Genomic DNA, 18,372 nt, shown 5'->3' with positions numbered 1-18,372 from the left:
ACTACTCATGGCTATGACTTTTATACAAGAGGGGACTGACCTAAGTAAAAAAGGGGTGAGTGTAGCCATCCTAGCTCATGGCTACAATATTCTTTCTAGAACCGGCAAACGGGTAACCCATGCGGGTACGGGTACCGACGGGTACGGGTAGCCTTGCATGAACCCGGAACCCACCCGGGCGGGTACGGGTATACCCGCAGGTAACCCGGCAAATTTAAAGAAGAAATATATATATATTTACCAAAAGAAATTATATGATGAATGGGTGTATGAACACATAAAGGTGGTATGATGGATGTACAAGCCTTAATATCTAATCCAACAGCAGCTTCTTAACAAGTTAGCTGCTGTTGGATCAAATATCAAGGATGGGATGATGAGTACATGCCCATTCATCATACAATTTTTCATTTACTTTAATAAGTGTGTGTTTTGGTACATCCAAAGATACTAGCCACATACTTGTTCTGTTGCCCCCACCCACAGTCTATTTTTTACTGTTTAGTGTTTAGACCTTAAGAATAAAATGTTGAAAACCGAATGGCGGGTGGGCACCAACGCCTGACCCAGACCCACTCGCGGGTCACGGGTACGGGTTAAGTGCGGGTCTTTTTTTTCGCATGCTGAGAATGAGCCTAGAGAGTACAGTAGAGTAGTGGGGCCAGACAGGAAAGAATGCGTAGTACCAGAGAAACATGTTGCGAAAGAAGGAATCACCAACCAGAAACAAATACAAGTGACGAAGCCCTCAACTCCGCAACTGCCTTTGGGCGAGGGAATGACCCCTGCTGACCACAAAAAAAATCATGAAGTACGATGAACGGAGTTGTGTGCAAGAGTACACTATTTAGAGGGTCTTCAGAATTTTCAAAACTGAGATACAAGCTCACTCCTATGTTAGTTCAGTATTTATCTAAATGCAAGCACAATTAGGATCACCTAATCTGTACAATTTTTGAAGACTTAAAGATGGTGTGTAGGTCTATTATTTGACAGTAGGATTCACTTCAAACTCGGGCCCACCAGAAGGTAACTAATCTAGCCATCCATGTATCTAAATGCAAGAGTTGCACCATAATATGGTGCAGATGATCTGATATACCCATAAAACAAAATGCTACAAATATTCAAATGTGTTTTACAAGAAATTACTAGTTTCAACCTTTCTAATAATCAAATAAATTACACAATTCTGCCGTAAAATTTCTCTCAAAATTGCAAGATCATGGTCAGAACCTGTAACCTCTGTAGAATCAGCTCCGACTACAGCTCTTGATTTTAATTCAAATCAAGCTGTAACTCTCCTGTAAATTTTCTCTAGTCATCTTTGATTTTGTTAATAAATCACATCTAACTAAAAGAGACTATCTTTGGTGATCCCAGAAGTGAGAAGACTGAAAAATGGATCTTCATTGTCACTAGCAGTGTTTGATAACAAATCGATTTTCTTCCGCTTATGGGGCCTGGTTTCACTCATACCTGATTCACTAGATTTTCTAACTGGAATGAAAGCCACTTTATTCCTTGATTCGGTTTGAGTTTTCGGAGAGTTGGGGCTTGAACATAGGCTTAAATTTGTAACCTTGCTGCCACCTTCCGCATCAGAGTTATTGTGGATAGATCTTCCACCATCCATATGACCATCAAGCGGATAATGATCATTCTTGACAGATTGATCTACAGATGCACCGGTCGTCTGTCTATTGGTGCCAATAGGAGATGAGAGTTCTTCAATGGAGTCGTCCATGGAGATCATCTCAGAACCAAGTTCGTCTGCTAGACATGGGATTGAAATATGGCAGAAATTTTGACAGTATATTTTACATAACAGATTATTGGTAGTATCTTGAGCTAGAATCGGACGAAACAGAATGAGATGCATCAGTTTAGGGTTGAAAAAGTGCATAACAAGCAGGTCTTAAAAAATCCAAATGATGTGTGTGTGTGCGCGCGCGCGCATGTGTGTGAATGAAAATCCAAATGATATTATTGCAATGGAAAGCAAGAAAGTAGATCACCTTCATTTGAAACATCAATACGCTGATATTGTATAGCTGATGATCCCGGAGGAATAGCATTTCCTTCCCCGTCTTGGTTCTTAGTCTCACTTTTACTGGTTCCTTCACTCAATACAAACTTATCTCCTTCCCATTTACATTCTAGGGTAAGGATTTCCCCACTTGGAGGATGGTACTCTCTGAAAACCTGCATTAGTTGAAACAAAAGAGGAGCAAATCCCCAAAACAGTCAATGCAGAGCATCATAGCCATAGAGCAACGACTCATCTTCCAAGGCAACGGGAAAACCTGTCGTAAATCATTAAGGTTGACTTAAGAGGGGCAGAAAAGCATAATGAAATGATTTTATAACAGACCTCAATTCCTTCATGTGTAAGTTTTATAGACTGCTCCTTTAGAGAGAGAGCCGATACCATGTTGAATACTGAAACAATGTCAAGTAATATCTGTTGAAGAGTGGAATAGAAACACAGTTAAAGTTAGCCCATAAGCATTCAAGATAAGTTTGCAATGATTACTGACAAGATGCCTATGCCGACACGTTACTATCACTGTAAGGTCAGTCAAACAACAAATCAAGTATAAACTAGTAAAAATAACCACAAAAAAGAAGTCCAAAAACACCAATACACAAAAAAGTTTGCAAAAATCATGCTTCTAGACATCATATGGAGGCAGTTTGGGAATTAGTGCAGCTAAGCAGGGTTTTTTTTTATTATTTTGAAAAATGATAGAGATATATTGATAATTCATACGAGAATTACATGGAGAAGGGACCAGCAGTCCCCCATGAACTACATCGTATGAGACCTAGGAGATAACTCCAGGGCCCTAAAAGAAAATCCAAAACTATTCCCCCTTTACCATCCCCTTTACATTCACCAGTTCAAAACAAAAAACACTAAGGGGATGTTTGGGTACGCGGATTTTAGAATCCAGGTTTTTAGTTTGAAAACAGTGTAAAAGACGGTTCATGATCAGGCTGCTACTGCTGTCCTGGCAGCGTTTCTTGGATTTTAAGTAAGAAAACCAGGTTTTAGAATTCTCTCCTGCATCCTGAGATTTCTAAAACCTGGAAAAATGGGAGGATCTGCTACTCTTGCTGTCAAAAAGAAGGGCGAGAAGTCAAAAACGACGGCTGGTCAGCTTATTCTCTTGTCTCTTAGCTACAATTTTGAAGAAATCCCGAATTCTAAAATCCGTGTATCCAAACGGCCCCTAAAATTTCAAATTCTGCAACCTTCCTAGAAGTTTTCCCCAATATCCATGATAATAATACCCATTCAATAATTACAACCACCTGAACAATTCAATGATCCTCCCTGTCAGGAGCAATAAAGACACTTGTGACCTCCAGTAAAAGCACCTTATTTGGCCAGACAGTCTACCATCACATTTGCCGACCTCCTCCTAGTGCTACCATCGATCTGATTTCGCGAACAAGGTCCTTGATATCCGAAATCATTAGCTTATCTAATCGGAATAAATCCTCCCTCTAGACAGCAATAATACCCCCAACGGATCCGACTGCATCTTATGAGCACCATTGATGATTGTTTCGACCCCAAATCTAATTGATAGAATTCTCCGCTACCCCCGAAATTTAGATTCACTAATATAAAAAAAATGTCAGGTTTTCTCCTATGGCAGATGTCCTTTGCCGCCATCTTCTTCTTCCTCTCAGTCCCCAAACCCCTAATCTTCCCGATTATGATCTTCTTTTAAGAAACCGAGTGCCCCTCCCACAATACCAGCTAACCTTCGCGCGTTGTAAGGCTTTGTGCTTCCTTTTTCCTTTTCCCAAGTTTTTTGCTTTATGTTTACCGGCTCGACTCCTGTTTTCGATCTCCATGGAAGTCTTTCGGGTGCAAACAACATTATTCTTATACAGCGAGCCGAGATCGTGACCCATAGCATTCATAGCGACAAGCTCATCATCCATGACCTTATCCACTGAACCTTCATCAACCTGGCTGCGATTAAGACGAGATTTGATGTTCCCGTGAAGCGCCCTATTGAGGGCCCTACATCTGAGGCGCAACACAGATTTTGGATCCTTGAATATATCTGAGGAGAGAGTCCAGATCCTCCAAGATATTCTCTCTCACCATTGACATGTGGCGGTAGGGCGTGTCAACATTGCTAAGCAGGGGATTGTTACTGGAAAATCTCAAAATAGTCGTTTCTTCTTGCTTAAGGAACAAATGGCTGGATAATGGGGCTCATTTGATAATATCAATAGTCCGCATAATGTCCTCATAATTGGAAAGTAGAGATGCAGATTTTGACAAATTTATAAGATGTATTTTTGGAGAGATGCTATGACGGGGGATTTGAAATAGTAAAGATTGATGAAGCGAACAACAAAGCAAGATGTCTTAGTCGAGCCTATTTAGGCTACCATTGGATGCCAGACATATAACAATAATATAGCAACAAATAAGCGATTATCGAGATATTATCAGAAGATGTCTGAAATCCAAACACAGCCAAATATATTAACTACATCCCAAACTCAAGTGCAAATAGCAGCAAGGAAACCAGTGATAGGGGGCTGACATTTTGAGCACAAACCCGTGCGAAGAGGTCAAAATTATCAATTGCTACTAAGAAGTAGAATATTATCAACACGGTAACAAATAATGGTGACCAGTATCTTTATCAGTACATGACTACATGATAATATGCCCCAATTAATCACTCTTGAGGAAAATAAAAGCTGAATATTTGTTCAATAGCATTACTGCTTTACCTGTTGAACCAAAACTCGAAGGCGGGCAAGCAGAGCCAAAATTGTTAATGAAAATCCCATGAAAAATGATTGAGCAAGTAGTGACGATATCTGGCTAAAGAACAGTAAAGGAAAGTCCGTAATGCATTATCAAAAAAATTCCTACAATGTCAAATTAAATAATTCCAAGAGCTGCAAAAACAACAGCTAATAAACTACAGGGAAATTCTAAAATGACGGTCTGTTACGCTCCTTCCTGAAAGACATTTATCGGGCCCCGCTTGTGCCTCGTGTACATGATCGGATCCATTCATCAAAGATTTTATATAAACTTTGTGAACGAGTCTAAAACATATGGACTACTGCCTCTTACCATTCCCATGAAACATACTAGTGCCTTTTCACCAAGAAGCAACACAAATTGCATAAATGGATTAGCTACACGATTGAATTGGCAATAAAAGGATACATCGCTGCCATCAGGATTGGTTCAACCATCTGCAACCGAGAAAGTTGATGTTAGATTTACTGATAAGTGGCTGATACCAATGGAATGGAAAAGTCGAACAGAGGTCCTCAAAGTCAAAAAAGATTCAGACTATAGATGTTAAAAATATTTGCAAGTTTGAGCATTGGATATACAAACTTAACTAATTTATCATCAAAGTTAGTGGACAAGCTGTATATGCAGTGGCAGGTGAACTATGCCTCCTGCTACTTATTCTTGAGACAGACAAAAGATGAGCATAAAACCAGATGAAAATAAACAGTAAAAGAATGAAGGCATGATATAGCCTATCATATCACAGAGAAATGTCAAGTGAAATTTACCCATCTTCATCAGCACATGGATAAGATTTTTCCAAAAGAACTGGAATAATCTGGTTTGAAAAAGGAGATTTTAGGCCTTTTCAAAAAAAAAGAAAAAACGACCATTCAAAAAAAAAAAAAAAAAAAAAATGAAAAAGGAGATTTTAGTTACATGGGAAAAGCTAGCTAATGCACTAAATTATGTAACCTAGTGTACAAAGTGTTTATCTAATGCAGTTCGTTATAGAAACATAAAGAAATGTTTCTTTGCTTGGCTTAGCAAGCCAATCTTTAAACTGCTTTCTGCGCTCTTTCAGACAACAAAATGACTATGAGGGGTAGAAGACCTACATGCAAGGGCAACAGATATTTGAGGAAACATTAAAAAAATAATCAAGCATGGATAGAGATGTGTCCAAAAAAACAAAGCGGAAATTGATCAAGATCAATAAAAATAGTAGGAAATTTGGATAAAGTTGGTGCCACAACATATAAACAGAAGAGTAGTTCTTTTATGATGCCATATTGTTGACAACAAATAAGATAAGATAGAAAATTTTATGTGGGAAGACAGTCATGTAGATCTTCTACATCACCTGAACTGTTGATTACTTCGTACAAATTTACAAAAAAGATAAACTCCTCTGTGACAAGGCAAAGATTGACATTTAGATTGGTCCAGGACTAACTCCCAAAACAAGTATTTGGCCAAGAAGAAGGGGAGAAAATGAAAAAGTGAAATCATGAGATGTATCATCAACGCAATGATTGTCCTCCTTTTATTCCTCCATTGACCAAAAATATGGACAAAACATACACACCCAAACACCTTAGAACTGATGGCAAACAATGGAGAATGTGGTCAAAGAACTAGAATTGGTGATTTACCACCCCGCTCAAGAGGGTATGCAATTGATCAGATATGATGTCGTAAGGATTGCTTCATCCCAATATATTTTTGGAATATTCATTCCCAGAAGAGACAATGTGACATCAAGATTGCAGTTTTTTCTTTCAGAAGCACCATTTTGTCCATTTCAAAAAAAGAAAAAAAAAGAAAAGAAAAATAAAACACCATTTTGTTGAAGAGTGTGCAAACATGTGGTTTGGGACTATCAATTTCCAACAAATAACCGTGCAGGTCATGAGAAATACACGCACCACTGTTATCAGCAGATCGAAGGATTTTGATATTGGTCTCAAACTGGTTTTGGATCATCTTATAGAAGACCTTAAAGATGTTGGATACCTCATCTTTAGTCTTCGTAAAGTATGTCTAGGTAACTTGAGAGAAATTATCAATAAAAGGCACAAAATATCTATATCCAAATTCCAAACACAAAAATCACAAAGTATGATCCCAACACATCTAAATGGACAATTTGTAAAGGAATTATATTTTTATTGATACTTGGGGAAAAGTAGTTCTACAATGCTTCGACATCTGACATGTCTCACATCACAACTCTCTTACAATATCTAAATACAAATTTTTGAAATAATTGACGAAGACTAAACAAAGGAATGTGACCAAGTCGAGAATGCCGTAAGGGGTGTGCAGGGAGCACACTAAGTGTTGTTGGCATTGTAAAAATACTCAATAAAGTTTTCTAGGTATTCCAAATGAACTTTCTAATATATTCCAAATGACACAATGTCACCACTTTCTGACTATTATCATATACAAGGGAATAAGAATTCATGATTTTCTCTTCTCTTGATCAGTCAGTAGAAGTCCAAGAAAGAAAGAAAAAAAAACTTTACTATTTATGAGTCCATGAGTTAGAGCAGTATGGATGTTTTCAAAGTGAAATAAAGTTCTGGTCCCAAAGATTTATTTCAATCTCAATACCAACAAAGACAATGAAATTACTCTTGCACTGTCAACAATTGGACATATTTACCATGCAGTGAGATACACTGATTCAATGTTAAAAGGAAAACACATTAAGTGCATAAGAAACACTAAAAAGCATAAGAAGAAAATCTCCGCACCTGTGATAACAAACGCGCAACTCCCAAGAGTCGGTCCTGAAAATTATGCTTCCCATTGAGTTGTTTTTTCTTCAATCTGCCAAGACAGTAAAGCTATCAGGGGAATAGAAGATAGATCCATTCACTTTATGCAACATGAAACAAACAGCTTGGCATTGCAGTTCCCAACACAAAGGAACTTCACAAATAATAAGGGAGGTAATTAAACAGGACTACATGGTAAAAGCTACCTTCTTCCATGTTTCAATAGATATATTCACTTTGAGGATCTCATCCAATATTTGGCGATTTTCCACAAAAGCTCCTTGAAAATTATAAATGATCTCTCCCATTGCATTTTTAAGTCTCAAGGCTAAGATTACAGAGATAACTGTATAAAAACTCCCCACAAGATTGATGGGACGAAGGTCTTTCACTTCCGTCATACATTCTTTCTTAGGAATGAGAGCTATGAAAGTCGCGTTCAAGCTCTTATTGAATCTAGCACTTCCATGAATATCCTCCATTAAGTCGCCTTTGATTTCCTCCCACATTTATTATTAACAGTCAGGCATGAAGTTGTCAAACCAGGGAGCTTTGTCCTTATAAGTAGAAAAACAGTAGCTCTAACTTCTTCTAAGAACTGATTTTACAAGTTTGTTGAATCCTCGTCAGTTAACAGAACTCAATCAAGACTTGGTCTCCACATTTCTTCTCCCTTGGATTCTTGTAAAAATCTACAATATGGAATTCGATTTGAACCTTGTTCTGAATTACATTGGCGTCCACCAAGAGATAGTGTATCTCATTCTTCTTCTAAAAAAATGCAGTATTATTGTCTCCTCCTTCAACCATAGAGCTTTCGATCTTTGTCTCTATTTTGTTTCCTCTCTCTTGCAAATGATTTTTAAATCTGCAATGGCATTTACCCTCATTGCTTTTGTTCCGCGTAAAGATTACTTCTGACCTCTTCCTTGTCTAGAGCATTGATGGTACTGAATAGCTTTTCCTTTTTTTATTATCCAAATTTACAATTTTAATTCGTACCCATATTTCCAAGCTATAGTCCTCCTAGTTGGTCCTACATCACCATCATTTCTCCTAGGCATGAAGCTTAGAAACCTAGTATGAAGCTAGTTTTCGTTTTCTCTCCCTTCTCCAATCTTCTTTGCATCTCTGTCTTATGGCTTTTTAGTTTTTATAAAATATTTACCATTCGATCAGCAATAACCTAAACCTGATTTCCTGGACCCTAAATTACCCTTTTTCCATCAGACCCTAGCTATTTCCTATAATGGAACCCCCTTTTTCTCAACCCTACTGTTCAGCTATCATACTTTAGCAAAAGGTCCGCTAAAAAACCAGCAACTCTTACCTAACCCAATCGACCACACTCTATCCCTTTCCCATTGTCACATTTCTTAAACCCTGCCATCCCATCCTTTAGTCCATTGAAATCGTAATTCTATTAAGCCCAATTCTTCAAAACCCTAACCCTAATCGTTTTTTTATATTTCCCTTAAGGTCCTACATCATTAACTTGGGACCCAACCCAGTGAAGGTGGAGGAACTATAATAGTTTTGGCATGAAAAGCACAGAATTTCTTGAAATGATAAAATAGAGAATGAGAAGGAAGAAATTAGCTTCTCCTGTATCTTGAAAAATTTGCCAATAGAGGAAATTCTCTTATCATCTTCTATGAGGCATAGCTTCCATTGGAAGTGTACGGTATAAAATTCTTATGTTTTCTCTATGTTTCCTTCGATTTGCAATTCTAGATTGATAATGGGCTATGATTTGTCCGACACTTTGAATTTATAGACGACACACGTGTCGACACGCCTTTAGACACTTTTAAGTGTACTGCTAGAAGTGTCAGTAACTTTACATGCATGTATGTGTATGAGTGTGACACTATTTCCAGATTTTTAGGGGCTGCCATGTTAGATACCACATATCTGTGTTGAAACTCGGCACACAAATCCGTGTCCACAAACCATGATTATATGTACTTTCTACTTTAGGAGTGTCCCCGTTTCTAAATTTTGGGAGTTCGCGGTGTCCGACACTCCGTGTCCGTGTTGACATGCGACACTCGTGTCCGTGTCCACAAATCATAGATAATGGGTTGGTTATTAAATGTCGGTATCAAAGAGCAATCTCACCTTTCCATCAACTACGAAAAATGGGCAAACCAGAAGCAAGTCCAACACCTATTATTACTGAGAAGGCCCCTAAACACACTGCTACTTTTCCATAACCATATTCCCCAAATAGCCACCAAAATAAGCATCCACAAAGTCCAAGTTCAGAATTTCCCTTAGGCCTCCTCCATCTCTGTTAAACAATAACAGTACCAAACAACGGCCACACCTTTGGTCAAATATGACACTGAAGAAATATCAGGAGTTCTGACAGGAAAGAGCACAAGACTGACAAACATGCTAACCCATTTTTAGTTTGTGAGTAACATACTCTAGAGGAAAGTAAAATTACATAGATATCATGCTCATTTTATACACCAACGTATGAATGTGTGATAACATCTACTATACCGGGAATATCAATACTCAACTCAACTCACAAAGCCTTTGTCCCAAACTAGTTGGGGTCGGCTAAATGAAATCCTTTAGAAAAAAAATTAATGAACCCAATTAATGCAATTGCTCATAATGCCCTCTCTTAGCTCCTAGAGTCGATTTCTTAGTTCATGATCCCTCTTATAACTGGAATAAAAGAATTAGTAGATCTGCTCTAGGTCTACCCAAAAATGGGAATGAACTGGGGTTACGAACTTATAATCATGGAATCAACTTGATCGTCAGATTATAAGTTCATTCCATACCGGACAAGACCCAAAATAGGGTTGTGTACATTCTCATTATGAGAAGGGGTCATTCGAGCGCATGTATAAAGATACTATGTTCACATATGGATATAGACATTATACCTTTCAAGGACATACACCTTTTGTGTAGGTTTCTTCCCATTGATAGCTTGAAAGAAGAAACCCAAAATCTCTTCCAACCCAGCTGATTGTAGAAGTCTCACATCTCTTCTCACCTTAAACAAAGACAAAACTGGTAAAACTAGATACATGTGTAATAAATTGGACCAACACACTTCAAATCAGTTAAAAATAGACGACAAATCTATATAAAATAATGTGAGAATGAGTAAAACCTTCAAGACGTATTGGAAATACAGACAACGTCGGTGTTGATTCTTGCCCTTGTAGATGAGCCTATCAAGTATTCCTGACTCTGTTTGTAACTGAAGAAGAAGATTTCTTAATCTCTCTTCCAGATTTACGCTTTCAGAACCCATATGCTAATCTATGTAGAGAAAATCAATAAGGATAGATATATATCGAGCATTACACATGGAAAATACAACAAAAAAATACACCCAAAAAAAAGTAGATAACAAGGTGCAAACATGATTAAGAAAAGAACTAGTGAATTTTCCAAACCAATTAAGACTTGGTTTAAACAACAACTCCACCCCTGCAAAAACAAGAAGATACGGGGATGGGGCACTCAACTAAATTATTATTTTTTTATTCCCTATGCGCTGGAGTGTGGCTTTGATCATGGAAAAACAAAAGAACAATGATTCAGGTCCTGTTCGTTTGAGATTATGATAACTGATGGTGAGCACCCAAACTGCTTATTGGACTAAAAAATAAATGTAATTTGTGTCCAATAACCAGTTTGGAGGCTCACCATCGGTTGTCATAACTCATAATCTCAAGCGAACAGGGCCTGTGTTGATTATGCATACCAGTAGAGATTCATCGCCAGCAGCAGAAGAGATTGGTTGCAGAGGAGTACAATGAGAGGGGAGAATTAGAAGAGCAAGGAATGTCAGAACTTAAGAGAGAGAGAGAGAGAGAGAGAGACTAGGGTTCGAGGGAGGAAAGAAGAAGAGCACCCAGAACCTTTCTAGTTCTACTATTTGAATCGAAGAGGTTCTAGGGGTGCAACTCGGGTGATATTGGGTCGGGTCGGAATTCCTTGGGTTGGATTAGGGTTTGGAAAAGCCAACTCGATTAAATTTTGGGTTGGGTTAGGGTTGAGGGCTTAGGGGCATAAGGCATTGGGAACCGACCCGATCTCTGTCCTATAATTTTATCTTGATTTAATTAATTTAGGTTAATGTATTTAACCAACCCGACCCCATTTCGGGTTAGAATGGTTGGTTTAGGGTTGACCATCCTTAACCCAAGGCTCAAGTTAGATTAGGTTATGGTTGAGGGAATGCTATCTCGGGTTGGCCTCGACCTGATCCAACCCAACCTGAGTTGCAGCCTGAGCTTCTCGGGTCGGTATTTTAATAAGGAGAAGAAAAAGATTTATTAGGGCCTGTTTGTTGTAGAAAAGTTTGCAAAGGAAAACATTTCTATAATTCCCTAGAACCTCAAATAATCAAGCTCATCTTTAACAACCCTAACATCCTATTGAATGCATTCAGTCGTTGAGTTTATACATTCAACAACCCAAAAATATATATTACTTTGGATCTTGGATTGTCCTATTGCTGGGGCTTTGAGTCTTTTGACAATTAAAGATCTTACATATGGCCTATCAGATTGACCTTCCAGACCATCTTTGGATGGTCCCTCATATTTTCTTTTTACTCTCTTTCTCCTCCACACCCAATTCACTTCTCATCTGGTTTTATTTTGAAAGAAAAATATGATGATCTATTTGCAAATTGGTTGCAAATTGATGGCTTCACCTGATTTGCAAAATTTATTCAAATTTGATGAGTCTATTTGCAAATTGTCCAACTTGAAGACTACTTTTGCAAATAGAGCAAGAAGACATGTTTCTCATACTTTCTAAATTCTAACCATGTTTCATTTCATTGTCGTTCACTTTCTATCTAGGATTTTTTCTGGGGCGATGATATTTTCACCCCCTGCATTACGCGCACGCTTCCCTTATAACATGATTTGAAGTGAAAAGTGGGCAGCTTTAACGTTTTTCGACGTCACATAACGTTGTAAGGGAAGCGTGCGCGTAATGCAGGGGAGTGAAAATATCATCTCCTTCCTCTAGAAATTCAATTAATATATAGGGAGATTATATTTTCAGCGTTCCAGTTGCCCATCATGTTATAACTTATAAGGAGGGCGCATGGGTACTGCAGGGGGTGTGAAATAATACACTTCATGTTTGATGCCCGAGGACCACCATTTTACACCTATTGATGGGATATGGCAACCATTTTTCACCTCATATTTTTTACGGGGTGGGGCCATTTTACACCTCTGGTTTTGAAGGGATGGGATCCATCATCTCTACCCAAACCCATGTATAAAGTGGGGCCCACAATGTTGGGAAGCAATATATTCACCCCCCCTTTGTTCCTCAGGTGATGCCTCTCTAAGTCTCTAGTGCTTTTATGACTGGTCTAGTGGTCTTCTATGATACAAGTGGGTGGCCGGGAAAACAAAGGGGCACATATATCATTTCCTTAACATTATTGATGCGATGGGGCCCACCATATCTACGCAAGCATTAGAGTGAGGCGGGTGAGGCCCACCATTGAAGAACTATGGCCCATGAATGCTCGTTCGTGAAGTTGTGCTTTTCTTCTTCCTCTGTGGCTTCTTCCTAGGCGAATTCTCCTGGTTTGATTTTCAAATACAACTATGGTGATTTGGCTCCGTCAGACTCGTTTCACTTCTCTTTTTTCTTCCCTACCTTTTTCTAAACCCTTCAAATCAATCTCACCCTTCCCCAAAACGACTCCAAATTCACCCCATTTTCTCTCTCACCACACTTTGATTTCTCCTTTTCTCCCTTCATACCCCAACAAAAGCAACAACCCATCAAAATACCCAAAACCCACCTTGAAATTCCTCCCAAATCAATCCCATCTCCATAACTCCTCTTCCCTTTCCTTTTATCATTCAGATCCCAACACCCACAAAACTCAAAACCCTAGGTCTAATAAAATTAGATCCAAACCCAAACCCATCACAAACCCCCCTCCAGACTCACCCCAATTCCATCTCTCCCTATCCCAACTCCCACCTAGATTCACCCCACAAGATCTGTGCAAAACCCTAGCCCTTCAAAAACACCCTCTAATCTGTCTCCAAATCTTCAATTGGGCCTCCCAACAACCTAGATTCAGACATGATATCTCCACATACCTAATCACCATTAAAAAACTTGGCTCTGCAGGGCTCATAGACCAAATGGACTATGTCATAAACCAAGCCCTAGCCCTCCCAATTGCCACTACAGAGACCTTCTTCAACACAATTATATACTTTTATACCGAATTTCGCAAACTATCAAAAGCCATCAATGTATACAAGCTCATGAAAAAGAGCAAGGACCCAAGTTCTAGGCCTTCTGTTAGAACATACAATCTACTTTTTGCGGCGCTTTTGAGTAGGGGGACTAATTCATATATAAACCACATGTATATGGAGACCATCAGATGCCTTTTCAAGCAAATGGTGGCCGATGGGATCGGGCCTGATATATTTTCTTTGAATTCCATGATCAAAGGGTATGTTCTTTCTTTGCATCTCAATGATGCTTTACGAATATTTCATCAGATGGGTTCTGTTTATAACTGTTCACCAAATGCATATTCATATGATTATTTGATCCACGGGCTTTGTGCCCAAGGCCGATCGAAAAATGCTATGGAGTTGTATAGGGAGATGATGAGTAAAGGGTTTATTCCTAGTCAGAAGGCGTACAATTCACTTGTGAATTGTTTGGCTATTGTTGGGGAGGTTGAGGAGGCTGTGAGGATCTTATGGGAGATGAATGAGAAGCGGAGATTGGCAGATTGCATTACTTACCGGACGGTGTTGGATGCAATTTGTAGGCAAGGAAGGGTTGGGGATGCTATGAGTTTGTTGAGGGAGTTGCAAGAGAAAGATCTATTGGGTGGGCAAACTTATAAGAAGCTTTTGTATGGTCTTCAAGATGATTATGGTGATTCAGATGGTTAAAATGTATTCATCTCTGAGAAGTGAGAATTGGATTTGTGTATTTATTCCATGTTAAATGAATTCTTCTACTGATAAATGTGGATAGATTCTTTGATGATTCTCAGTAAAATGATTGAACTTCAAGTGCTCAAGGCCCAAACTTAAGCATTGAGGCCAAAGCCATAGTTTCAAAACTCTTCCGCGTCATCCTGGACTCTCCCAATTCCCAAGATGACTCCCTTTTACCTTGGGCGCGTTCTTGTCCGAGTCCGTGTTTTTCCCAACAAAATCAATCAAAACTCCTTTGATTCTCCCAAGTTACGATTGCATCAACTGAGTACTCAGCTGCGTCAACCGAGTACTAAATTGGGTCATGCTGAGTTGACTAGGACCTGCTTTGGTTGCATTTTGACCTGTATCTGCATTTTGAAACACTGGTCAAAGCTTATGGAGTAGAAGTTTGGCGATGGAATTGGAGATCTTACACTCGGAATTGAATGCCGATGATGTAACTGAGTAAATCAGGCAACCAAGGTCCGAGCCTGAGCATTGTGTTGGAAGCTGGGGGTAAATGAGTTTGTTGATGGAGCGGAGATCTTATGATCATTAGGAATTGGAAGCTGAAGCTTTAACAGATTGAGACTGAATTTGCCAATTGTACAGGATGAAAATAAAAGGTTAAAGATACTGTGAAGCCATGGCCTAATGGTTACCATTAAGATTGATGTAAGAGTAGAGATAACCCAGGATTTTTCGTTGGGCTTCACATACAGTTTCAAGGATTGATCTCAATCTAGCACCTGAGAGTGATTTTTCATTATCATCCAGTGGGTGACCGAGAACAAGATCTTTGTCGCTCTCACATGTTTATGTATGTTGTTTGTAACAAGTGAAACAAACTTTCCAGCCAAGTGAATGTATTCTCTTCTCTGCAACTTGCAGGGTTATGATGATTCTTTTTTTGTTTCTTTTCTTTTCTTTGAAAATGATAGCCAATTTTATTGAAAGAAGCGACCGAGGTGGTCAAGATACAAAGCAAAAAACAATGTAAGTCGGGGGACAACCTATCCCTGACTAAACCTATTTGAAATCAATAAAATATCAATTTAAAAAAAAAAAGAAGAAGATACAAAGCAAAAAACATAGAAAAGAAAAACAAGATACGAGAGAAAGAGAGAGCTAGGGGGAAGAAAAGAAAAAAGAGCTAAAGCTTCCTTTGAGACTCCCTCTCTCGCTAGATTGTCCACCACTTGATTAGCGGAGTGATGAACATGATGAAAGGTCCAAGAATACTGAGCTATCCAATCAAACATTTTGTCAAAAAGGTGATCAATACACCACAGTGGTTTTTGGGATTTCTTTAGCCACCTTATGACATTCAAAGAGTCTCCTTCAACTAGCACTTTCTCCACACAGTCTCTAGCCAACAACTTCAATCCTTGATGGACCACTCTCACTTCGGCCTCCGTAGCATCAGAAATTCCAATAGGGCCAACGAAAGCCCACAACACGTCTCCTTCACTATTCCATAGGACCCCACCTATGCCGGCCGGGCCCAGGTAACCGAAGCTAGAGCCGTCAAAATTGAATTTAGCAAAGTCCGACAATGGGGGGCCCATTCTTGGATCGGATTCTGCCTGAAGACCGCCGACCCACAAACCACTCTCCTTGCCCAAAGGTCATAGGCAGAGACAAACCTAAATGATGGAACAGTCTTCACCCAAGAGATCGTAAGGGCTAGAACTCTAATGAATAGGAAATCCGGGTTCTGAGAGACCCCTTTGAAAAAAGCTTATGCTAATTCTTAAACCAACATCTTCAAAGACTAGATTATTTGAAAGGGTATTTGTTCTTAAGCTGTAGGGTTTATGTTTTGAACTCTGTAAGAAATTATTTGAAAGGGTATTCTTGCCCGTGCGCGCGTGCGTGCCCGTCTCTCCCATTTCTCTGCATCACCTCTTAATACTTATCTCGTTTTTTTGTTCTTCAACATTTTAAATGTTATATTGTTAATGCCTATTGTAGGTGAACGTTAGATTTCACAACACTCAAATGAAGTTCTGTACCATTTTTTGACATCAGTAACCCATAATTAGCCATTTCTCCTTGGCTGATAGCAAGAAGCAGGGCTACTAAGGTAACTGATCATGTGCTATGTTTCTGATTGAAATGTTTAAGAATCTGACACGAGCTTTTATAATATTTTCATCTATAAATTCCTTAGACTGCTTGGATGATCATACCACTTATTTGACTGGTTACCTTGCTGATTTATCAGAGATATCAGTGAAAGAGGGGATTTTTTGATGTTCCCTAATCTGGTGGACCTCTCACTAGCTTCATGAGGTTTACTTTTTCCTTTCTTTCCCTGTTTTGTCACTTCTTTCAGTTTTTAGTGAAGGAATTTGGAGATGAGATTTCTTTTGAGAACAGGAAACTCTGTTTCTTTTTCTTTCTCCGACTGCATATTGTGAATAGTATCTTAGCGGGTTTGTGATGATTGTCAATCAGTTTGATGCTCAATAGTGAGTTTTTTTTCCTTCTTTGTTTTCTATTTGTGGGTATAAGCTCATTGCTTATGTTTCTTTGGGGAAAACTTTTGAGGCTTTATATTAATTTCACTCCCCAATTTCTTATGATTGGTCTAATCTTTTATTTGTTTTTTTTTTAAGATTCCAAGTCAACTGCCTCCCAATTAGTTTGCAAGTTTGATGTCGTCCTTATAGAGCTGATTTTTTATGGTCCAGGAAGTGGATGTAATTAGAGCTTCAACATCAACTGGCTGTAAGTCACTTATGCTTTGGGTTTCTCTTCTAGTACTGTTGTTCAGTCCAATGCAGATCCTTCATTACTTATAAGCTTTTTGCGCATTGGTTTACTTTATTGCATGAAAATTAGTGCCTTGAAATTCGAGACATAAATGAATTCATTGAACCGTTTGACCAATACAAACTTTCTATACGGAGTACATAAATTTCTGATTTAGAGTTGCCAATATTCAATGTGCTTAAGGATATCCAAAAGTGAGTTAAGAGGAAATCAAATTCAGGAGTAGATGGAACTTAAATATTATCCCCAAAATTCCAATACACACTTCCATCAGAGAGATCTCCCTTTAATACGGGTTCCTGTAACGTGCCCTATGCTGAAGTTTGGTTAAAGTTGTATTGGCTAGAGTTAGGGCCGGTCCACTTGCAAAATAAAATTCACCCTGCTTACCCCGCAGTCCATTTCTCCACACTCTTGATCCGGCCAACAAACATTGATGAGCAGATTGTGGTAGAATCTGATTTGTATATTTTGCTGGCGGCAAAGTACACGGCTATTGGTACAATTGCTGAAGAAACAATGCGCAAGTGTCTTAAGTTTGTTTTCTCAAAGATGGCATGCTGACAGACATCTTATGCAAGATGTTTAATTGGCGCCATTAAAAAAAGGATGTTTAATTGGTACGTGTTATACTTTGATTGTTATGCCTAAATGGGACGTAAAAAATTCTAACCCAAACAAGCACAAGAAAGTTCGGGTACATGTACTTGTGCATATTTACTCATTCTACATATTGATCTTGAAATGACTTGGATTGCCGGTACTTTGATGCCGTTATAATCATTGTATTGCTTTACGTTAACTGCGTCAAATTAGGGTTTGAAACAGTTCATTTGCATATAAGAGGAAGATAGTATTGATCGATGAAACGTTTGATTGTTAGCACTCTTCATTTTTTCTATGTTACGCTTGATATTTAATAAAACAATTGGACATGATTCATACGTTCATTTGATATTTGGATCTCAAGTACTGTCCCGTTAGCTAAATTAGTTATGGAAGGTTCATTTGATGTTTGGATCTCAAGAAAGCAACTACAAGTTTG

The 18,372-nt window shown here is 38.6% G+C and overlaps 2 protein-coding genes across 2 annotated transcripts; one reads left to right on the top strand and one right to left on the bottom strand.

The window, feature by feature from the left end:
* Positions 1-1,055: 1,055 nt before the first annotated feature.
* Positions 1,056-11,393, bottom strand: LOC143889813 (uncharacterized). Its single transcript, XM_077394172.1, has 9 exons — positions 11,318-11,393; positions 10,718-10,807; positions 10,485-10,597; positions 7,555-7,630; positions 5,219-5,247; positions 4,771-4,864; positions 2,375-2,464; positions 2,019-2,205; positions 1,056-1,773 (listed from the first exon to the last, which is right to left on the bottom strand). The coding sequence occupies exons 5-9, from the start codon at positions 5,245-5,247 to the stop codon at positions 1,355-1,357; spliced, it is 819 nt and encodes a 272-aa protein (XP_077250287.1). The 5' UTR covers positions 7,555-7,630; positions 10,485-10,597; positions 10,718-10,807; positions 11,318-11,393; the 3' UTR covers positions 1,056-1,354.
* A 1,694-nt stretch (positions 11,394-13,087) lies between these two features.
* LOC143889810 (Tetratricopeptide repeat (TPR)-like superfamily protein) lies at positions 13,088-15,466 on the top strand. Its single transcript, XM_077394171.1, has one exon. The coding sequence runs from the start codon at positions 13,194-13,196 to the stop codon at positions 14,517-14,519; it is 1,326 nt and encodes a 441-aa protein (XP_077250286.1). The 5' UTR covers positions 13,088-13,193; the 3' UTR covers positions 14,520-15,466.
* Positions 15,467-18,372: the final 2,906 nt, after the last annotated feature.

Source organism: Tasmannia lanceolata, unplaced genomic scaffold (genome assembly GCF_043159265.1).
Source record: "Tasmannia lanceolata isolate RefF3 unplaced genomic scaffold, GAP_Taslan_0.1 ptg000013l, whole genome shotgun sequence".
Taxonomy (NCBI): Eukaryota; Viridiplantae; Streptophyta; class Magnoliopsida; order Canellales; family Winteraceae; genus Tasmannia; species Tasmannia lanceolata.
Note: the sequence above shows the minus strand (reverse complement) of the source record. Positions and strands in the feature narration are given on the sequence as shown.